The sequence below is a fragment of the Oncorhynchus gorbuscha genome, linkage group LG07 (genome assembly GCF_021184085.1).
Source record: "Oncorhynchus gorbuscha isolate QuinsamMale2020 ecotype Even-year linkage group LG07, OgorEven_v1.0, whole genome shotgun sequence".
Taxonomy (NCBI): Eukaryota; Metazoa; Chordata; class Actinopteri; order Salmoniformes; family Salmonidae; genus Oncorhynchus; species Oncorhynchus gorbuscha.
The window spans coordinates 59970098-59993754 of NC_060179.1; the positions used below are offsets into that span (position 1 = coordinate 59970098).

The window sequence follows — 23657 nt, forward strand, 5'->3', positions numbered from 1 at the left end:
AAGAGGATTCACTTGGTCAGTCTGTCATGGAAAAAGCAGGTGTTCTTAATGTTTTGTATACTAGTATTTCTAGTTGTCTAGTCAATATGAATCATCCAGAGTCTTGATATTACATACAGTCTATAAATAGACCACATGTACAATACATTTCCATGTCAGCTGAGAACTCTGGACAGTGAATTTATAAGATGATATCAAATCTGTCATCTGAAAATGAAAAAGGCACATATACGGTTCTTTGGTTGAAGTGCCATATATATTAAAAGGTATGACATATCAATAATCCCTGGGTTAAACCAGGAGTTTGAGTGGATCAATACCCGATGGAAGAGGTCCTTCATGTCATCCAGTTTGCTGTAGAAGGGGGCCAGGACTCTGGGTTCCTGTACCGTACTGTCAGCCCCGCGGGTCAGCTCCCGGTAGCGGACAAACATCTCGGTGGGGTCGCTCCAACACACCTCCTTCAGGTGGTAGAACCTACCGGAACACCAGTCTCCGTTCCTGGAGGGACACGACCAACACACACATGGGTTAGAGGTCAGGGCTGTGGTATACCTGTTGTATTCGCTGAACATGGCTGGTGTGTTACATGGGAGGGGTTAGAGGTGAGAGGTCACGGGTTGGGGTTAGGGAGGTGACCTACCTGTTGTACTCTATGAAGACGGCCGGTGTGTGTTGGAACAGCTCCTTGAGGTTGGTCTGAGAACAGTTCTTGTGCAGGAATGAGTACACACTGTGGACATGCTGCACAGTCGAGCTAAACTCTGACCCCTCCTCTTCCTGCTTCTCCTGCCCCTCTGGACCACTGGCTGAGGATGTTTTTACACACCACTTCTTCAGGTAGCCAATCAGCTCCTCCACATTGACGCTGTTCTTCATTCCTACAGAAAAAAGAGGAGCCGGATTAAGGACGCCTCTGTAATTTGTAGTTTTTGTTGTTGTAGTCCTTACACTCTGACACTTTCTTACCTAGAGTCCTGGTGAACTCGCTGGGGGTCATGTCAATATAGCTGACGTGAGTCCCCAGTAGATTGTGCACCTCAGGTGAGTACAGGTAGACTGAGTTAGGACACAGATACTCCGCCTTTCTCCCTCCCTCTGCACCTGCCTGCAGACAATAGGCCGGCACCCAGGGAAGGCAGGACAGGAAATGGAAAAAGGAGGACTTGGTGCTCTTGATTAGCCGGCCCTCGCTGTCAATCACCTGGGCTGTCAGATACTGAGAGTACCGGTCACTGATAAAAGTAGAAGGAGATAGGGAGAGAGAAATAACTAAATAAGTATGCTATAATCAGAATCGGAATGAATGAATCCAGTAGTTGTTTAGAGGCTAACTGGATAATGTGAATTAACAAATATTTGAAAGAGATGAGTGCAATGTGATAATGCTCAGTATCACATCCCAATATGACTCAGTAGACATGGATGGTATGAGAAGACCATCACTACTAGCTAAAGTAGCTTCAACTCCACAGGCCTACATTATTTACCAGCAGCATACCACCCAGCATCCCACTGCTGGCTTGCTTATGAAACTAAGCAGGGTTGGTCCTGGTCAGTCCCTGGATGAGAGAACAGATGCTGCTGGAAGTGATGTTGGTGGGCCAGTAGGAAGCCCTCTTTCTTCTGGTCTAAAAAAATATCCCAATGCCCCAGGACACTGCCCTGTCTAGGGTGCAGTCTTTCCGATGGGACATTAAACAGGTGCCCTGACTCTCAGAGGTCATTAAAGATCCAATGGCACTTATCGTATGAGATGGGGTGTTTACCCCGGTGTCCTGGCTAAATTCCCATGCTGTCCGTCATCGCCATCTTACAATTGGCTCATTCATCCCCCTCCTCTCCCCTGTAACCATTCCCCAGGTTGTTGCTGTAAATGAGAATGTGTTCAGTCAACTTACCTGGTCAAATAATGTTAAAATAAATAAATTAGAGTATTAAACCATGACAATTCAGTTCTGTCCACTCCTTTAAATGTGCATGCAATTCTCTTCATTAAATAGAGCACTTCCACTTCCTACCCTGCTAACCTGGATTTTCAATTATTATAAGGAAGCACACAGACACAAGAATGAGGAGATAGGAGTGAGGATACAAGTGAGTAATCTTCAGACTGAGAACAAGACCAGATAGATCTCCCAAAACTTAACTCCCCCAAACACAGCAGGGATTGGGCTGGATTAGGGCGTCTCGGTGGTAGACTGCAGGGATTATAATCTAGGAGTGTGGAGGCCTGTAAACCCAGCTCCTCAAAAGAGGACTCAATAATCCAGTGAGTTGTCGGGGGAGTGTGGGTTATCATATTGTATAAGAGTGTGTGAACATATTCGTCATACTTTGGGTGAGTGCAGAGGTTTGTGTGTGTGTATGTATTAGAGGTCGACCGATTATGATTTTCAACGCCGATACCGATTAAAATCGGCCGATTTTCATATATATATAATATCTATAAATAATAACTACAATTACAACAATGAACAACTGAATGAACAATGAACACTTATTTAAACGTAATATAACACAAATAAAATCAATTTAGTCACAAATAAATAATGTTCAATTTGGTTTAAACAGTGCAAGAACACAGTGTTGGAGAAGTAAAAGTGCAATATGTGCCATGTAAAAAAGCTAACATTTAAGATCCATGCTCAGAACATGAGAACATATGAAAGCTGGTGGTTCCTTTTAACATGAGTCTTCAATATTCCCAGGTAAGACGTTTTAGGTTGTAGTTATTATAGGAATTAAGACGCATTGACTATTTCTCTCTATACCATTTGTATTTCAAATACCTTTTACTATTGGACATTCTTATAGGCACTTTAGTATTGCCAGCCTAATCTCGGGAGTTGATAGGCTTGAAGTCATAAACAGCGCTGTGCTTCAAGCATTGCGAAGAGCTGCTGGCAAACGCAGGAAAGTGCTGTTTGAATGAATGCTTACGAGCATACTGCTGCCTACCACTGCTCTATCAAATCATAGACTTAATTATAATATAATAAACACACAGAAATACAAGCCTTAGGTCATTAATATGGTAAAATCCGGAAACTATCATTTCAAAAACAAAACTTTTATTCTTTCAGTGAAATATGGAACCATTCCGTATTTTATCAAACGGGTGGCATCCCTAATTCTGAATATTGCTGTTACATTGCACAACCTTCAATGTTATGTCATAATTATGTACAATTCTGGCAAATTAATTACGGTCTTTGTTACGAAGACCTTTGTTCACACAGTTCGCAACGAGCCAGGCGGCCCAAACTGCTGCATATACCCTGACTCTGCAAGAGAAGTGACACAATTTCCCTAGTTAATATTGTCTGCTAACATTAATTTATTTTAACTAAATATGCAGGGTTAAAAAATTTACTTGTGTATTGATTTTAAGAAAGGCATTGATGTTTATGGTTAGGTACATTGGTGCAAGGCTTGTGCTTTTTTCGCAAATGCGCTTTTGTTAAATCATCACCCATTTGGCGAAGTTGAAGTAGGTTCTGATTCGATGATAAATTAACGGGCACCACATTGATTATATTCAACGCAGGACAAGCTAGTTAACCTAGTAAAATTATCAATCAACCATGTGCAGTTAACTAGTGATTATGTGAAGATTGATTGTTTTTTATAAGATAAGTTTGAAGCTAGCTAGCAACTTATCTTGGCTCCTTGCAGCCACCAGGTCCTTTTGATTCTGCACTCACGTAACAGGTGGTCAAGCCTGCCACGCAGTCTCCTTGTATATCGCAATGTAAGCGGCCATAATCGGCGTCCAAAAAGACCGATCACCGATTATTATGAAAACTTGAAATCAGCACTTATTAATGAGCCATTAATCGGTCGACCTCTAGTATGTATATATGGTGTGTAGACAGTGGAGGAGAGGAGTTGGTTACCCAGTGTCCCAGTTGGTCTCCAGTAGCTCCAGCAGTGCTTGTCTCTGCTCCATGAGGACAGGGGCAGGCAGCTGCGCCGTGACCAGAGAGAGGAGCTCCTCACAGGGGTAGTCATCCAGCACACACCCCTCCTCTGGTCCTCCGGCCCTGCCTGCTCTACATGGCCACAACTTACTCTCCACCGCCCAGAGACTGGAGGCCTGGGAGAGAGGGGAGGATGAAGGGAAGGGGGGATGGTAAGGAGAGAGTAGAACAATGACAGGGGATAGAGGGAAAGAGGAAAAAGTCCATCTCAAATGTGTGGACCTGTGAGTGACTCAGCCAAAACATTGCATTAGTAGAAATCAACTCTTCTCAGGGTAGAATTTACACTGCAGGTTAGGAGAATTAACGTTGCCGGCTAGGATAATTAACATTGCCGGTTAGGAGAATTAGATTAAGGTTAGGGAAAGGGTTAGCTAAAATGCTAAAACTGTCCCCAACGCGAACATATCTAGCTACAACCAGGTCTGCCATGAGAACAGTCTGGGTTTTCACTAACGCGATGCTGCCCAAAACCGAGGAGGTGAAATCAAATCGTATTGGTCGCGTACACATATTTTGCAGATGTTATCGCAGGTGCAGTGAAATGCTTTTGTTTCTAGCTCCAACAGAGCAGTAATGCCTAACAATACACATAAATCCCTGCCACAAAAAAATATTAAGAATACTGTAAAAATTAGCCCCCCCAAAATAAAAAAAATACTGCAAAGTTCTCTAGGAGCTAGAGTCAGGTAGGCCATGTTTGTCGGTGCCATCTTGGTAGATAGTTGTGTTTGGGAGGCCGGGTTGTACTTAAGACAACATAATTCAATTGATTTCAGACATCACATAAGAGTGATGAAGCCTTCAAATAACTCAGTCGAATACCAATGACAATCCCTTTCCTCACCATGGTCTAAAATAGACCTTATTAATCCATCTCTGATGTGACATACCCCGGTCTTAAAGAGTTGTTCACCTCAAGTCACCTCTGCGATAAGTATGGGAAGATTAGTCATGCCTGGGAAACAGTCCTATGTTATGTTGATCTCTAAGGCAGGGACGGGCTGGGACAAACGTGTGACACCAAATCAGTTGCCCATCCCTGCTCGAGGACATTCATAAGAAGACTTTAGCCTTAGTCACTAGTCATTGCTGCTGATCATGATGGTATCCTATTCATATTATACTTTTGGCCAGAGCACTACGTGTGGAATCTGTTTATCATCCATAGGCTAATCTAGCCTTAGCCAGTCAGTGTGTGCGTTTGTGAATGTGTTTCTCATACTTTGGGTGTGTGCAGACAGCGGAGGAGAGGAGTTGGTTACCCAGTGGATAGAGCATAAACAGTGTAATGTTTATGGTCTATCCTGTTGCCTAGTCATTTATCCCTACCTATAAGCACACATCTCTCTCTTTCCTAAGTAAGCATTTCACTGTTAGTCTACACCTGTTGCTTATGAAGCATGTGAAAAATACAATTTGATTTGAAACAGGAACTCTGATGCACAAGTAAATACCACACAGAGTTTATGGTGGATTCTAACCGTCTCAAAGTCACCAGTCAATACTGTGTCTGATAAAACAGATCAAAGCATTTTAACTTCTACATCCTCTGTTTATATGGGTCAAACATACATATGCCTGTTCCCATCCTCCCTCCTCACCAGCTCTTTAGAAGTTAGAGTGCGTCTCTCTTTCCTCAGTATGAGTCTCTCTCTGACTCCCAGCCTAATGAACAGATCTCTCCATCCCTCCACGTCTCCATCTGTCTCCACATAACAACCACTCAGCAACACCCAGTCCACACCTGGAGAAAGGGAGAAAAAGACAGCGAGAGAAAGAGAGAGAGAGAGAAAGAGATAATGAGTGATGTGTAGCTTTAGCTTATGGACTAATGAGATTGTAAATTCAGCCAAGCGGGGGAGCAGAAATTGAGGAAGAGTACAGAGAAAGAGGCTCGTGGTTAGGAACAGGATGAACAGAGGAAAGTGAGTGAGAAAGAAGTGGTTAGTCTCACTCTTCTCTTTCCTTTAGAGGGAGGTCAAGCGTGCAGATCCACTCTGTTACATAACTAATGACACACACAGCTCCCCTCTTCACAGCATTTCATGCCTTCTTTACCCCTCACAATTGAGGCTGCTATACACACACACGCACAAACTCTCTCACAAAGGGGGTTGCTAAACACACACACACACTCCAGTGCACTGTCCAAATTTCACCAGACGACGTGGACCAAGCCATGTTTGTTCTGGGGACAGTCACAAAGGACAAGGTTTACTTCTGGGAACAATATCCCATTGTAGTTAGTCATGCAGAATTTGGGCCAGTTCAACAGTTCTCTACAAACAAGTCTCTACAAACACTTTCCTTAACTGCTAGCTGACTAGTATTTATTTATAAATGATAACATTTTGAGAATTCTATAGTGATGACCTAATAATTACAGTGTGTGTGTACCAGGTAGTTTGTTGGGCAGGTCCATATTGCCGTAGTGTGTAGAGAAGTGTACTTTGTGGTCAGCAGGGAAGAGCAGTCCCCTTGTGGTCAGTACCGGTACTACAGTGTCTGGGTGAGTGTACTCCTGAGGGGAGGAGTGCTGCTTGATGAACACTAGGTAGCTCACCACTGCCTCCACCGGCTTGGACTGGAGAAGAGAGAGAGCGAGACAGAGAGGGGGAGGGAGAGATGGAGAGAGGGGGAGGGAGAGATGGAGAGAGCGAGGTCATGAGCAGATGAGCTCCTGCATTTTTCAGCATGTTTTAAATAAAAGATAGATTTAGAGTTAGATAAACTTAGATGTTTCTGGCAGGGACACATTCAGGATGATACCCTCTACAACATAACCTTCACTCCATATCAAAACTCCAAACCTACAACCTGATTTTGGATGGAATTACCTTCATACCACCAAGGATTTTTATTCCCAAGCTAAACAGCAAATGCTCTGACAAACAAACAGAAACCTGAAAACACCATCCAACCTGGAACTGAGTGAGAAATGTCTAGTCTGAAGCTATCATTTATTTTCAAAAGGCAAGAAAATACATGATATATGATATATTTACTTTATAAGGACTGAATGCTAAGTGAAGGCACACAGCTGCATGTGAGCTCTCACATTTTTCAACATGTTTTGTTTTTACAATAAGATTGTTTTGTACTTTGTTAAACTTTGTTTTTCGGCAGGGATATACAGGGTGTTACCTTTCACAGCATAAACTTCGCTCCAGATCAAAATTTCTTGTTCAGCCTCCCGTGGCACTGACTGACTCTATTGGTCACAAAGACTATTATAACCACCTCTGGCCGACTTTTCCAGGTGTGATTACGACCTCTGAGGCTTTAGAGCTTGAGGTAGATACCTCATACAAGTACTTGGGAGTATGGCTAGACAGTGCACTGTCCTTCTCTCAGCACATATGAAAGCTGCAGGCTAAAGTTAAATCTAGACTTGGTTTCCTCTATCGTAATCGCTCCCCTTTCACCCCAGCTGCCAAACTAACCCTGATTCAGATGACCATCCTACCCATGCTAGATTATGGAAACTTAGTTTATAGATCAGCATGTAAGGGTGCGCTCGAGCAGCTAGATGTTCTTTACCATTCGACCATCAGATTTGCCACCAATGCTCCTTATAGGACACATCACTGCACTCTATACTCCTCTGTAAACTGGTCATCTCTGTGTACCCGTAGCAAGACCCACTGGTTGATGCTCATTTATAAAACCCTCTTTGGCCTCACTCCCCCCATCGGAGATATCTACTGCAGCCCTCACCCTCCACATACAACACCCGTTCTGCCAGTCACAATCTGTTAAAGGTCCCCAAAGCACAGGGTCGCTCCTCTTTTCAGTTCGCTGCAGCTAGGGACTGGAACGAGCTGCATCTAACACTCAAACTGGACAGTTTTCATTCAAATCCTCAATCATGGACACTCTTACTGACAGTTGTGGCTGCTTTGCATGATGCATTGTTGTCTCTACCTTCTTGCCCTTTGTGCTGTTGTCTGTGCCCAATAATGTTTGTACCCTGTTTTGTGCTGCTACCTACCATGTTGTGCCTCTGCCATGTTGTTTTTCTACCATGTTGTTGTCATGTTGTGTTGCTACCGTGCTGTGTTGTCATATGTTGCTGCCGTGCTGTGTTGTCATATGTTGCTGCCATGCTGTGTTGTCATATGTTGCTGTCATGCTTTGTTGTCATGTTGTGTTGCTACCATGCTGTGTTTTCATATGTTGCTGCCATGCTGTGTTGTCATGTGCTGCTGTCATGCTGTGTTGTCATGTGCTGCTGTCATGCTGTGTTGCTACCATGCCATGTTGTCGTCTTAGGTCTCTCTATATGTAGTGTTGAGTTGTCTCTCTTGTCATGATGCGTGTTTTGTCCTATATTTTAATTTAATTTATAAAAATATTTTATCCCAGTCCCCATCCCCGCAGGAGGCCTTTTGCCTTTTGGGAGGCCGTCATTGTAAATAATAAATTTGTTCTTAACTGACTTACCTAGTTAAATAACTAAAAAACAATTAAAGAGGAAGGGATAGTGGATGAGAAGATGCTCTTTGTGCACTTAAGAACAAATATATAAATTAATTATCAATTTATATAGAACAATGGATGTGTGTGTGTGTTACCTTCCATGTGTTGTTCTTCAGGGCAGGGTATATGTGATTCTCAAGCAGTTGCTGTGGCTCTAGCTCGTGGACTCCCAGCCTCCTGAGCAGCTCTCGGATCTGCTGGCTCTCCAGTGGTTCCACACAGGAAAGCAGAGACGGGTGGACCACACACACATCCCTGTACAGTGCTCCATATACACCTAGAGGAGAGGAGGGAGAGAGTTGAACTATATCAAACATAGGTTCAAAATGGTGATGCAGAAGAAACGGCTTAATTAAGAAGCAGTAGCACTCTTAATGAGTAGAGGCACCAAACAAGTTTAGAGGAAGAAGACTTACATCACAGCATGGAAGTGTATTATTTATAGACACTCTTAAAGTATGGCCGGGACAATACCAGTATCGCAATCTTTTTTTCTTGGCAAAAATTAAAACACGAAGCAGCCCAAACTCTTTGGTCCTTGAGTTGTATGTATGTAAAATATTGTGTGCTATAGCTTGGAAAATAAATAAATGTGACTCTGAATGACGACATAATGATGTTTGTTTCCAACATTAGGGCTGTTTTCCTAAAGATGTTAAACCCGTTTTGTTTTGTTTCCTTGCTGCGATACTAACAAGTATGGCGATACTGGTATCGTCCTAGCCCTGCTCTGAAGCTGCATTTGGGTTATTTTTGTCAATGTGCTGTCCATGTGATACCACCTCTGTGTGTGTGCGTAAGGACATGTGGGGAAGAGAAAACACCACTCTTGATGTCAAGCTCTCAAGCCCTTACAGGGGGGTGAGTAAGTCTGATGGAACAATCTGATTCAGCTTCTATTTTCAAACCTACTACCACAAATATCTCTTACAGTTACAACCCTGGCTATACCACCAGCTGGTTATGTTCTGGGTAGACTTTGAAAAAATATTTAAGAATTGTCTATTTTCCCAAGTGAACTACACTGAACAAAAATATAAAACACAACATGTAAAGTGTTGGTCCCATGTTTAATTCGGTGAAATAAAAGATCCCAGAAATGTTTCCATAAGCATAAAAAGTATTTTTCTAAAATGTTGCCATGTTACCTGTGTTGCTGTGATTCTTGGTCTCAGTCATGGGGAAGAAGACTCCCTCTCCGCTGAGTGCCACCATGCGCCCGTCAGCCAGTGGGATTATGGGTAGATCTCTGAGGGTGGTCAGGATAGAGTCTGTCTCTCCGTAGCCCTGCTCCAACGCACGGAAGTTACACACCAACAACCTGGCCAGATGACGCAGGCCTGAGTCTGATACACAGAGACGGAGATAGAGAGGGGGTTTGCGTCCATCACAAAGAAACATAAACAACGCACGCGCGCGCACACACACACACACACACACACACACACACACACACACACACACACACACACACACACACACACACACACACACACACACACACACACACACACACACACACACACACACACACACCACCCTCCCCTCACCTGAGTTGACACCATCTCCCTGCAACAGCTCCTTGGCCATGGCGGTTGTTACTGTGGTGACGTCACTCCCCCTCAGGCGTCGTACTCCCAGGTGAGTGAGCAGGGATAGGGGCGGGACTGGCAGCAGGCCCGGATGCAGATAGGACAGAGACAGGTGTCTGTTAAGCTCCTCTCCACCGATCACGTCGCAAATGACCGGGTCCTGACACACAGCGACCTGGGAGGGTAGCTTGTAGACCACAGAACCATCTGGAGAGGAGAGAAGAGGAGAGAAGAGACAGGAGTCAGTTATGCGCCGAATACAACAGGTGTAGACCTTAACCAACAACACCGTTTTAAGAAAAATAAGAGTTAAGAAAATATTTACTAAATAAACTAAATATAAAGTTGACTTACGGATAGAGATAGAAGCATGGAGAACGAGAGAGACAGAAAGAGGGGTACAGAGGTAGGGTACCTGTGTTGAGTGTGGGTAGGAAGGCCTTTCCCTTGAGCAACTGTATAATCTGCCCGGCGACAGGCTTGAAGAAGTCGAGCACCTCGTCAGGCAGAGGGACAAACTGCAGGAAATTACATAAGCCCTTCAGCCCACTGAACTCTGGGTGATCCTGGAGAGAAGAGGTGAGAAGATGAGACTGGTCAGAAACACGACAGGACCACAACGTGCAGAGCAGTAGTAAATGATTTTGATCATCATCTCCCTCCGTTCTCTTACACTGAAGACGTCCATGGCGTGTAAGAACAGTTGGGGGATCTCAGAACGGAGCCACTGGTTCCATGAGCTATCTCTGTCCACATCCTCACGAGAAGAAGGAATGTCAAAGTCACCTGGTGTGAAAGAGGGAAAAAAACAGATTGAAAAGTATTTGGAAGGCATGGTACGAATTTGTAAGGTATTACTGAAAAGGTGCATTTTAAATGGCCAATTTGGGTGAACCTTGAGGAGAGCACCAGCGCGTGTGTGTGTGTGTGTAACCTTGGATGATGAAGCGGAAGCCGAAGCTTCGGAGAGGCAGGAAGGCGAAGACAGGCTGCTTTTTGGGCGGGGCTTGGATGTCACTTCCTGTGAGGTCATCACCCAGCTGGAAGGCCAGGGCAAGCTCAGTGGACTCCACTTCATCTTTGATCTAATGGGGAAACATATCACTGTAACACCATGATCATCATTACATTTGTCACTTACTAATAGTTCCTTTTCACCTCCCTTCTTCAAAATAATCACTGATCTGTCTTCAATTGATCTGTGAAGGCCGTAGAGCCTTGCTTTTACCCTTCTCATGAAGCTAGATTAGTAAGCCCTCATGGACGAGAGGAAAGGAAAGTACTCAAACACAGGAAATCACCAGGCAGTCACTGAGATAAGTGCTCTGTTTTGCCACTGATCAGAGGACAACTCCCACAGAGAGACGAGAGAATACCTGAAAAAGATTTGAGTTTGAACATTGACTATAAACAGCCTTTCAATATGCACTGTCACAATGGGAACCCCATTAAAATTAGGCTCACTGGTTTTGATAAAGCATGTAACATCTGTGAGTCTATTCATTCTCTGATGTGTCTCTACTGTTGCATAGCCTCACTGCAGGTAACTGGCAGCTGGCTCTCTGAGGGGAGAGAGGGTGGAGGGATAAAGAAGAGAGAGAGAGGGAGGGGGGGAGCAAGAGGGAGAGAAATAAAGAGGGAGAGAGAGGAAGAGGGGAAGAGAGAGAGACAGAGATAAAGAGAGGGATGGGGGAGAAGGGAAGCCAGACTGAAAAAAGGCAATTCTATCAGACACATCAACAAAACATGTCTGTGCCTGGTCTTTCATGTCAAATATTTCTCCCAGCAGTGGAAATTAATTCACTACACCTTCCTAATGAGAGAGCCTACATGTTTGACAGAGAGCAGAAGAAGCTTTCCGTCTCAGCGGTGCAGACAGAGGAACACTTACATAACACACACACACACAGACGAGGAGATGAGAGGATCATTGTGTGTGTGTGTGTGTGTGTTACCTTGGTGGGGTGCAGTGTGTGTTTGACCACCAGCCAGCGTTCTGTTCCCTCAGTGTGTTCCACCTCCAGGACGCTGTGACTAAGGTCTCTACGCGTCATGGTAACCATCCGCTTCTCAGCCTGGCCAGGAAAACACAGAGAGAGAGAGAGAGATAAGTCAGATGTCAGCAAACAACAGTCCAGTCTGAAGTCAACTCCTTGCCTCTACCGCTCGGTGTTTGTACATTGGAAGCAATATGGTGGAAGCTCCTCTAAGCCTATTGAAAGGTGTGGTGGAGCCATGACCTTTGTGTGTGTGTTACCTGGTTGTAGATGGTGATAGATCGTAGGCGATGTAGGAAGAGCAGCAGAGAGGGGTGGACATCGTGGAACAGGTTTCTGGTCTGGTAGCACTCTGAGCGCAGCGGCAGACAGATCTTAGTGGTCCAGCTGACAGAACACAAACATTCAACATTGATGTGACTGCCTCTACATAGTAAATTACAGAGTATAGACGGTTCTGCTCGCCTGAGTTAGAGAGTTATCTATATTTTTCATAGCTGTCTATTTACCACCATAAACCAATGTTGGCACTAAGAACGCACTCAACAAGCTGTATAGGGCCATAAGCAAAAAATAAAATTCTCACCCAGAGTTGCCGCTCCTAGTGGCCGGTGATTTTAATGCAGGAAAACGGAAATCCATTTTACTAAGCATGTTATCGGTGCAACAGAGACATAAAATAAAATAAAAACTCTACATCCCCTCTACTCCACACACAGAAACTCATACAAAGCTATCCCTCCATGTGTCAAATCTGACCATAACTCTATCCTCTCTATTCCTGCTTGCAGACAAAAACTCTAACAGGAAGTACCAGTGACGCGAGCAATACGGAAGTGGTCCGATGAAGTGGATGCTAACCTACAGAACTGTTTTGCTAGCATGCTTATTAGCAAGACAGGAAAATTGTCTGATTCACACACTTATCAAGAGAACATCCCTGGTCATCCCTACTGCCTCTGACCTGGTAGACTCACTCAACACATGCTTCGTTTGTAAATTATGTCTGAGCATGCTAGAGCATGCCCCTGTCTATCTGTTTGGTTTGGTTTGCTTTATACAGACTGGAATATGTTCCGGGATTCATCCGATGGCACTGAAGAGTTAACCACCTTAGTAACAGGCTTTAATAGGTGCATCAACGACATCGTCCCCACAGTGACCGTACGAACATATCCCAACCAGAAGCCATGGGTTAAAGGCAAACTACGCACTGAGCTAAAGGCTAGAGCTGCCGCTTCCAAGGAGCAAGACGCTAATCTGGACGCTTAAAAGATATCCCGCTACGCCCTCTGACAAATCATCAAACAGGTAAAGCGTCAATAAAGGAGCAAGATCGAATCCTACTACACCGGCTCTGACGCTCGTTGGGTGTGGCAGGGCTCGCAAACTAACCGTGACTAGAAAGGAAAATCCAGCCGCGAGCCGTCCAGTGATTCAAGCCTATCAGATAAATAAATGCCTTTTATGTTCATTTGGAAGCAAAGAAAACTGAACCATGCGTGAGAGTAGGGCTGTTACGGTAACCGTATTACCGCCACACCAGCATGACCACAGTCAAATTCCACGTGACCGTTGAGTCAAGGTAACTGGGCTTCTCCAAAACTGTGATGCTGCTGACGGTCATTAGTAGCCTAACAAAATTTGCTAACTGCCAATGGCCTCGCTAATAGCCTGGTACTCAGCTCTCTATTGTCTCTCTAATCACTCTGACATCAATACAAATCAAATCGAAAATCAAATCAAACACTTCATGAGAGCCCATAAACCCATGTTGAGCAAAATTTCTATAGGCTATGCATTTGATTGAGAAAACAAGTTTTGAAAAACCTGTATTTGCTTTGTCATTATGAGGTATTGTGTATATATGTTTATTTAATCAATTTTAGAACAAGGCTGTAACGAAACAAAATGTGGAAACAGTCAACGGGTCTGAATACTTTCTGAATGCACTGCAGATTTCAGTCAGAACTGTAACTCGGCCACTCAGGAACTCGTCTTGGTAAGCAGCTACATTCGGCCTTGTGTTTTAGGTTATTGTCCTGCTGAAAGGTGAATGTGACATCAAATCTGGGAAAAAGTGATGTCGTGTGAATACTTTGAAGGCACTGTATACTTTTTAGTATATGTAAAGACAAGATTCAATTGAGAATAGCATGATGGGTGAGAATATTATCACTTGTGAATGATGCCCATCGTGTGCAGTCTAAGGCAAGAAACAACGCATGCCTTTTTTCCTTGACTTTTTCAAATCATAGTCACATGCAACATGTTGCCTAGCCCAAAGGCCTATATGTTTTGATAAGGTTTGTTTCGCAACTAAAGTGGCCAAATAACTCCAAAACATAGCCCATAGGCCTATGATCCATAGCCTACAGGGCCTAGCGAGCCAGGCAATTAGGCAATGACTGGCCACTATTTAAAAAAGGATCCCAGCTTTCTCGTGGTGCTATATTTATTGGTCAATTCTTAAAATGAAGCTATTCAAGTGCAGGCTGCAGATGACTTTTTGTGAGCCATTCTAAATAAAAAACGATTTCACACATATTAGTAGGTTTTATGTAAAGACCAGATTAAATTGAGAATATTTGATGGGGTGAGAATATTATCAAGCGCTTGTCAAATTGGGAATGGGACTGATGAAGTGTGTGCAGCCTGCGCAAGAAAAAGAGCAGAAGTCATGCCTTTCATGAGACTTTTATCAAATCATCAGTCGCTTCAAGCAGCTTTAGAATGTTTTTTATTTTTTTTATTCACAACACAGCCTAACGTTTGAGTCACAAATAAAGTTGCATAAATTACTCTCAATTAAGCACAAAATAGCCACATGTGCACTGACATTCTTGCGCTGGAGTCTACCCACACACTCGCTGGAGTCTACCCACACTTGCACACACTGCGACACACAAACATACGCGGAGCACACACACGTTGACGCCGCACACACAGACTCACTTTCACATACTCTGCTGCTAGTTTATTCTCTATCCTGATTGCCTACTTTTACCCCTACCTACATGTACACATTACCTCAACTACCTCGTACCACAGCACATTGACTCAGTGCCGGTGCTTCATGTAGAAAGCCTCGTTACTGTTATTTTATTGTGTGCAGGGAACAATAAAAGCCCACTCTAAAATGTGCACATTTTCCTAACTTTGACTCTGCATTGGAAGCAACTCGTAAATAAGAATTTCACAGTAATGTCTACACCTGTTGTATTAAGCTCACATGACAAATCAAATTAAACTTTACTACTAGACACACCTGGTGTAGGTATGTGTTGTCACTCAGGTGGGTGTGTTTTACCTGGTTTTAGATGATGTCATTAGACTCACCTGGTGCGTGTGTGTTGTTGGCCAGGTGTGTGTGTAGTTAGTTTGTTGTACGTTAGCGATGACACCACTAACCTGGTGTGTGTCTCGTCAGCCAGGTGTGTGAGAGATGCCACCACTAACCTGGTATGTGTGTGGTTGGCCAGGTGTGTGTTGAGAGGTCTCTCGTCGTCGACCCAGTGTGGCAGGATGTATCCCATGGGGCCACTGGTCTTGTCGAAGCACAGATGGAATCCGTTAGAGTGGATCTCAGGACAGTCAGTCACCTTGAACACGGATTTAAAACCTATTCCCTTCTGACCTAAGGAAGGAGAAAGACATGGAGAAACCGTTGAGAAAATACTTTTGGTGCACCTCAGATCTGGTCTTAGATTGGTTACCAATAGGGTTTCAAACTCATTTAGCTGTTACCTATGTATCCGTATTTGTGTTTGCCCTTGGTGCTGCGGCCCACGTCACAGATGGCCCGGATGTTTTTCTCCTGGAAGCCTGTCTCGTTGTTTAGGACAGTCACACAGTCTTTCTCCACAACAAAGGCCAGCGCAGGGACAGGACCCCCCTCTGTCGGGTAACTGTTATCATCAGCATTCTGTGAATAGCACAATGAAGAAAGCACATTCTAAGTGCATTGCATACAGTAGATCTCAAAAGTAGATCTGGATGAGCTCAGGCAGAGAGAGAGAGAGCGAGAGGGATAAAGGGATAAACAAGAGAGGAGAGGGGGAGAGAGACCGAGAGAGAAACGAAAGCGAGAGAGGGAGACAGAGGAGAGAGTCAAGTCACCTGTATGAGTTCCAGTACAAAGTGTGTGTCTTTGCTGTAGAGTTCAGTGGACAGCCGGTCCAGACTGCGCCCCAGCCTCTCCTGGTGAACAGTCATCAACCTCTGACCCTCCTCATTTAGCTCTACTCCAATGCCAAACTCACTCTTCCTGTAACAGACAGCATTGTGAAACCAGGTTAGTGTTTCTATTCATGCAATGTATCATTTTATGCATTAGGCAGTATAAAGACAAACCTGATGTCATCAATTATGTCCTTGTGGCAATCCACTCTGCTCTCTGATTGGCTATCAGCGTTGTCGGCTTTCTCAGGCTCAGCCAATGACTTCCCTTCCTTCCAGGCTTCATCTCTGTCTCTCTCGGTGTGTGTGTCTCCGAGTGTCTCAGAGGTTAGCTCATATAACTCATCATCATCTTCATCACAGTCCTCTGAAGGATGAAGATCTGTTAGAAATCTGACTGTATTTTGACTACTAGGGTTGTGACAAATGTAACATGTATCTTAACGTTTAAACCAGGGGCTGGAACCAAAATATATATTTTTAGTTTTGTTCTGAATAGAACCACTATTTTTTTTGTTTCGTTCAACAGTTCCGACCAGTAAAATAAAGTTTTGAACCAGTATGAACCCAAAAAAGTAGCGGTTTGCATCGTTTCTTTCTGTTCCTTTTTCCAACCTGTGAAATCAACAGATTTTTTTTTTTTTTTTACATTTAGCTTATTAATACCCCCCTAGAGTGGATGTCAACGCCCCAGTGGAAATCTAATTAGAGATCCACTGCATCCAACAATGTCGCACTTCCGCATCTGCGATGAAAGGTGACAGAGCTAGAGCGGTGTTTGTCAGACAATGAGACATCTGCGATGAAAGGTGACAGAGCTAGAGCGGTGTTTGTCAGACCATGAGACATCTGGGGTGAAAGGTGACAGAGCTAGAGCGGTGTTTGTCAGACCAGAAGACATCTGGGGTGAAAGGTGACAGAGCTAGAGCGGTGTTTGTCAGACCATGAGACATCTCGAAAATCAGTCTTCTAACAAAATCGCCTGTAGCATCTAAATGGTTTGGCCTAGAAACTATACTGAACAAAAATAAACGCAACATATATACATTTAAAAGATTTTACTGAGTTACAGTTCATATAAGGAAATCAGTCAATTTAAATAAATTCATTAGGCCCTAATCTCACTTTGACATTATGGGGTATTGTAAGTATATTGATGAGCAAAATGTTTTATTTAATACAGTTTAGAGTAAGGCTGTAACGTAACAAAATGTGGGAAAAGTCAAGGGCTCTGAATACTTTCTGATTGCACTGTATGAGCAAGAACTGTCGAAAGCACATGACCTACCAAGTGTCAGCAAAAGAAGAAAAACTACAAGCCGATTGAGGAAGCTCCTACAGAAGTTAGTGAAAAGGCATTAGTGACATACGCAATTGCCATTTAATGGAGTTCCACACTTTATATAGATTTATCAAGCCACTTGGATCGAAGCAGCGCTGCCGACGAAGAAGACCATGAGTTGCCTCCCAAGTGGCACAGCAGTCTAAGGCACTGCAACGCAGTGCTCTATGAGCCAAGTAAAGCCCCACCCCAACTGCAGGCCAGGCGCCTGCAAGCTGACCTCGGTCGTCAGGTGAACAATGTTTCCCCCGACACATTGGTGCGGTTGGCTTCTGGGTTAAGCGGGCGGGTGTTAAGAAGCGTGGTTTGGCGGGTCATGTTTCGGAGAACGCATGACTCGACCTTCGCATCCCGAGCCAGTTGGGGAGTTGCAGCGATGAGACAAGATCGAAATTGGGGAGGAAAAGGGGGTAAAAAAAAAAAGTCAGCATCTTGTGTGACCACCATTTGTCTCATGCAGGGCGACATATCCTTCGCATAGTTGATCAGGCTGTTGATTGTGGCCTGTGGAATGTTGTCCCACTCCTCTTCAATGGCTGTGCAATGTTGCTGGAAATTGGCGGGAACTGTAACACACTGTCGTACACGTCGATTAATTAAGGCCGATTTCATGTTTTCATAATGATCGGTAATCGGCCTTTTTTGGACACCGATTACATTACACTCCACGAGGAGACTGCGGGGCAGGCTGACCACCTGTTACGCGAGTGCAAACAAGGAGCCAAGGTAAGTTGCTAACTAGCATTAAACTTACCTTATAAAAAACAACCAATCTTCACATAATCACTAGTTAACTACACATGGTTGATGATTTTACTAGTTTTATTAGCTTGTCCTGCATTGCAAATAATCAATGTTAATTTACCATCGAATCACAGCCTACTTCACCAAACGGGTGCCGATATAACGAGCGCATTCGCGAAAAAAGCACCGTCGTTGCACCAATGTACCTAACCATAAACTTCAATGCCTTTCTTAAAATCAATACACAAGTATATATTTTTTAATCTGCATATTTAGTTAAAAGAAATGAATGTAAGCAGGCAATATTAACTATGGAAATTGTGTCACTTCTCTTGCGTTCTGTGCAAGCAGAGTCAGGGTATATGCAACAGTTTGGGCCGCCTGGCTTGTTGCGAACTGTGTGAAGACCATTTCTTCCTAACAAAGACCGTAATTAATTTGCCAGAATTTGACATAATTATGACATAACATGTAACAGCAATATTTAGACTTGGATGCCACCCGTTTGATAAAATACGGAACGGTTCCGTATTTCACTGATAGAATAAACGTTTTGTTTTTTCCCGAAATGAGAGTTTGCAGATTTGACCATATTAATGACCTAAGGCTCGCATTTCTGTGTGTTTATTTTATTATAGTTAAGCCTATGATTTGATATTTGGTAGGCAGCAGCAGGCTCGTAAGCATTCATTCAAACAGCACTTTTCTGCGTTTGCCAGCAGCTCCCCGCAATGCTTGAAGCACAGCGCTGTTTATGACTTCAAGCCTATCAACTCCCGAGATTAGGCTGGCAATACTATAGTGCCCATAAGAATGTCCAATAGTCAAATGTATATGAAATACTCCTATAATTCCTATAATAACTACAACCTAAAACTTCTTAACTGGGAATATTGAAGACTCATGTTAAAAGGAACCACCAGCTTTCATATGTTCTCATGTTCTGAGCAAGGAACTTAAATGTTAGCTTTTTTACATGGCACATATTGCACTTACTTTCTTCTCCAACACTGTTCTTGCATTATTTAAACCAATTTGAACATGTTTCATTATTTATTTCAGGCTAAATTGATTTTATTGATGTATTATATTAAGTTAAAATAAGTGTTCGTTCAATATTGTTGTAATTGTCATTATTACAAATACATTTTTATTTATTTATTTTAAAAAATTGGCTGATTAAATCGGTATCAAGTTTTTTTTGGGGGTCCTCCAATAATCGGTATTGGTGTTGAAAAATCATAATCGGTCGACCTCTAATATCCATGGCAAAAATAAACTGGAAAGATGCATATCTCTTCCTACTAACGTTACAGCATTGTTGAATTAGGTATTTGTACATTTTTTTAAATCCCTTTAAGATGATGATCGGAGCCTGTTTGGAGTAGTTTTGTGATAATTGCACTACAATTTTTATTTTTTTGTAAATAATAATAATAATCATTTCGGTTAGGGATTTTCTAAAACTCACCTGCGTGCTGTAGCTGAGTGGGATGGGAAGAGTCAGAGCTGTAGTCCTCTGGGAACTCCTCATCCTCACTGAGAGTCTGAGAGAGACTTCTGCTCACAGAATCCACAGGAGCAGGCTGGAGATAGGATAAGAAAGAGCGAAGGGGGAAGATTTTTTACAAAGCAAAAAAGTGGAGCTTTACACTGTATAAAAACAAAACAGCAACAGATAAAAAACAATGGACAATATTCAATTCATGAATGTACATTTTAAATATAAACTGAATTGACCCCATCACTTATGGTAATCTCCCCTGTTCTGACCTTGGTCTGGTCAGCTGGTGGTGTTTGGGCCTGGTTCTGGCTCTGGTTTAGGTCCTGGTTCTGTGGTGGGCTGAGCTTGGTGTGGTAGTCCTTGACCCAGTCTGTGATGCCAAGCACGATGCCCAGCTGGTGCAGACAGTTGAGGTGGTGCAGGTTGGACCGGGCTGTAGACAGCAGCACCGCTTTAGACTTGGCCTGGCCACCCAGCACCCGAGAGAAGGGCTCCAGAAACACCTGAAAGGAGGGGGATGGAGAGAGGTTATACAGGTCCAAATTGATTACAGAATTTCTTTCCACTCATGACTGGTTTTGAATATGAACTGTAGGGCTCCCTTTTGGGCCATGGTCAAAAGTAATACAATACAAAAGGAATAGGGTGCCATTTCAGACAATCTGTGACTTGAACGCTGACCTGTTGCAGCAGGGCCCGGCAGGTTCTGGTGGGGATGCGGATCAGACAGTCCAGGAGGAAGAGAGCCACAGAGCTGAAACACGACCCGTCCTCCTCAGCCTGTGACAGATCTGAAGAAACATCTTATAAATTATTTATATATATATAAAATATTCTTATTGGACTTCTGTTCACAACCACCCTCACACAGACTTTACAGAGATCCTAGGGCACAATACAACTTTTGTCCGATTGCGATTTATCCCCAAAATCTGTTCTCACTTTTCCTTTTTCAAGGTTTACGTTTTTTCAAAATGTTTTCAGGTTTTGCTCTCAATTTTAGGGCTAGACATTCGGGGCTGCCGCTGGCCCGACAACATCTGCTGAGCACACCGGGCCAGTTAATCAAGCTTTCATATGGCCGTATATTTGTATTTAATCCTTTACGTTTGACACTCAAACTTGTTATCAACCTGCATCCGGTTTACAAGCGGAGTCAAGAATGTCAAAGCCTTCCCTCTCTGTCTCGAGTGAGCCCCGCCTCAGTACGTTCTAGATACTCGCGCCATAGTCGTCATCAATTCAGAGTTGAACACAGGCACGCGCATTCCAAAATCACAGGATAAAAGTCCCCAACTGCTTTTCAGTCTTTTTTAAAATATCAGACATCCTACACAGCAACGTCTTTATTAGCAAAAAAAGGTTTACATAGGCCTAGGCCTACCTACATGTAGCTACCTGATCACCGACAACGATGAGACAGCCTATAGGGAGGAGGTGAGACCTGGCCGTGTGCTGCCAGGACAACACCCTCTCCCTCAACGTGATCAAGACTAAGGAGATGATCGTGGACGACTGGAAAAGGAGGGCTGAGCACTTCCCCATTCTCATCGACGCGGCTGTAGAGGAGCAGGTTGAGAGCTTCAAGTTCCTTGGTGTCCACATCACCAACAAACTATCATGGTCCAAACACACCAAGTTGTGAAGAGGGAACGACAACACCTATTCCCCCATAGAGTCACTTTACCCCTACCTACATATACATATTACCTCGACTAACCTGTACCCCCACACTTTGACTCGGTACCGGTACCCCCTGTATATAGCCTTATTGTTATTTTATTGTTGCTCAAATCTTTTACTTTAGTTTATTTAGTAAATATTTTTCTTAACTATATTTTCTTAAAACTGCATTGTTGGTTAAGGTCTTGTAAGTAAGCATTTCAAGGAAAGGTCTACACCTGTTGTAATCAGCACGTGACAAATACAATTCTTGGCCGAAGCCAGTAATTTCCTCATTCGGCCAGTAGTTTCACCTGGTACTGGTCCGGTGTGCCACTGGCAAATTTACTTGAATGTCAAGCCCTGGAAATCACAATTTCTTCTTAGAAAAACAACATAAGTAGATGTTCTAAGTCCACAACAATGCTTAAACCACATCAGGAGACCACTGGAGGTATGGGAAAAATCTAAGAAACATTTATTTTTGGGTGTAGTTACCCTCTAATTTAATACAAGCGCACACCAGGAAGATACCTTTTAGGTGAGAAATGTTTCTGTAGCACTCAAATACTTGATTGAAGCAAATACTCATGATATCAAGTTTCCCATCGCCTTCTCACCTTCCTTCGCTACCGCCGCCGCAAGAGAGCTCTCCATGTGATTGGCCAGGAGGGCAGTGGGGGTGTTGGCTGTCCCATCAGCCACCACTATGGAGACCAGGTGTCCTGCCGTGCCCACGGGGTCAAGGGTCATGGCTGCCTGGGAGAAGAGCTTGTCCCCTGTAGAGGTGGTGACCCGCAGGAGAACACCTGGGGACACCTCCAACGCTGACAGGTCTGTGCTCGCTGCCCCACAACAGATGGTCATGTATATTTATTATGATCAATTTTGTACTGATGTTCAATTTAGAACAACAAAAAAAAACGAAATGTCTGTATATAAGCCCACCAACACGATCAAACATTATTGGCCATCAACAGATACATTACTAACAGTAACATTACAACACCAGTCTAAGACTGTAGGGGCGAGGGGGTCAATTTGCAACTGCTATGTATGGTTCCTACCAGCGTTCCTATCAATGAAGTCCTTAAGGGGTCCGTGGCGGGGCCTGAAGACCAGCTCCCACTGGCTCCACTGACCCAGCTCATCCAGTAGAGGGCAGGAGAGGAGACAGGACAAGGCCTGGGTCTGAGATACCTCCCCTAGGATACCCACCATCTGCTGGGCCTCACCTACACTACTGCTACTGCTGGGGGGGAGAAGGGGTAGAGTAATAGAGCATGGAAGGAGTGAGAGAAAGAGTGAACAGGGGTTTAAGATAAGTGAAAAGGAGATTGACATTTGATTTGATCAGTCCAATTAAAGGCCGACTTTACACCCAATCCGCCTCCAACATTCCACTGTACTGTACTGTAGGAGATAGTCCCAAATGGTACCCCATTCCCTACATAGTGCAGGGATAGTGCACTATATAGGGAATAGAGTGCCATTTGCATCTTACCTGGTGTCTCTGGGGAGCAGGGCTGCCTCGTAGAGCACATGGCTGAGCCCTCCTCCCAGACTGAGCTCTCTCTGGCGCTGCACCAGTCCCACCAAGGTCCTAAGAGGTCCCAGCCCCAGGTCTCGACTGTCCCTCACCCCATAGTGGGCTCTCAGACACCACTCGACGTGGGACAGCTGGGAGAAAGACACCCACAGAGATAGAGAGATCAATACAGACATTTAGAAGTTTTTTTATTTATGTACTTTTTTAAATCATAGCAATCAATAGGTGTGTGTGTGTGTGTGTGTGTGTGTGTGTGTGTGTGTGTGTGTGTGTGTGTGTGTGTGTGTGTGTGTGTGTGTGTGTGTGTGTGTGTGTGTGTGTGTGTGTGTGTGTGTGTGTGTGTGTGTGTGTGACCACGCGTCTCACTCACCCCGTCTGGTTCGTTGGCTGATGTCGTGCCACACTGTTTGATAAACTCAAACACGTCTTGTCTGTTGGGTCTGAAGCCACATCCCTGGCCCTGCCAGTCCTGACCACCACCACCACTCGTGCTGCCCACAACCACAGCGCTGCCTACTGTCTCCTGCAGGACCTTCACACAGACAAGAGGAGAGGATGGATTAATCAATACAAAATGAGAAGTATCAGACTGTGTCTGAAATCACACCCTATTCCCTATTTAG

The 23657-nt window shown here is 43.9% G+C and overlaps 1 protein-coding gene across 7 annotated transcripts in view; it reads right to left on the bottom strand.

Annotated features, from left to right (window-relative positions):
* The window catches only part of wu:fj29h11 (protein NO VEIN), a 54822-nt gene that overhangs the window by 5419 nt on the left and 25746 nt on the right, over positions 1-23657 (bottom strand). For 6 of the 7 annotated variants that reach the window (XM_046356999.1, XM_046357001.1, XM_046357000.1 and 3 more), the window contains 25 exons: positions 23405-23566; positions 22990-23165; positions 22553-22737; positions 22106-22330; positions 20505-20614; positions 20093-20326; positions 19791-19905; positions 16408-16600; positions 16174-16321; positions 15802-15979; positions 15514-15691; positions 12315-12441; positions 12013-12132; positions 10992-11142; positions 10731-10843; positions 10473-10623; positions 10016-10264; positions 9614-9811; positions 8561-8742; positions 6384-6570; positions 5588-5730; positions 3900-4099; positions 970-1235; positions 644-881; positions 321-501 (listed from right to left, as the gene is read on the bottom strand). In XM_046356999.1, coding sequence (XP_046212955.1) covers positions 321-501; positions 644-881; positions 970-1235; positions 3900-4099; positions 5588-5730; positions 6384-6570; positions 8561-8742; positions 9614-9811; positions 10016-10264; positions 10473-10623; positions 10731-10843; positions 10992-11142; positions 12013-12132; positions 12315-12441; positions 15514-15691; positions 15802-15979; positions 16174-16321; positions 16408-16600; positions 19791-19905; positions 20093-20326; positions 20505-20614; positions 22106-22330; positions 22553-22737; positions 22990-23165; positions 23405-23566 — 4410 coding nt within the window. The remainder of the gene's footprint in view (positions 1-320; positions 502-643; positions 882-969; positions 1236-3899; positions 4100-5587; positions 5731-6383; positions 6571-8560; positions 8743-9613; positions 9812-10015; positions 10265-10472; positions 10624-10730; positions 10844-10991; positions 11143-12012; positions 12133-12314; positions 12442-15513; positions 15692-15801; positions 15980-16173; positions 16322-16407; positions 16601-19790; positions 19906-20092; positions 20327-20504; positions 20615-22105; positions 22331-22552; positions 22738-22989; positions 23166-23404; positions 23567-23657) is intronic. The other variant, XM_046357003.1, reaches the window with a different exon arrangement.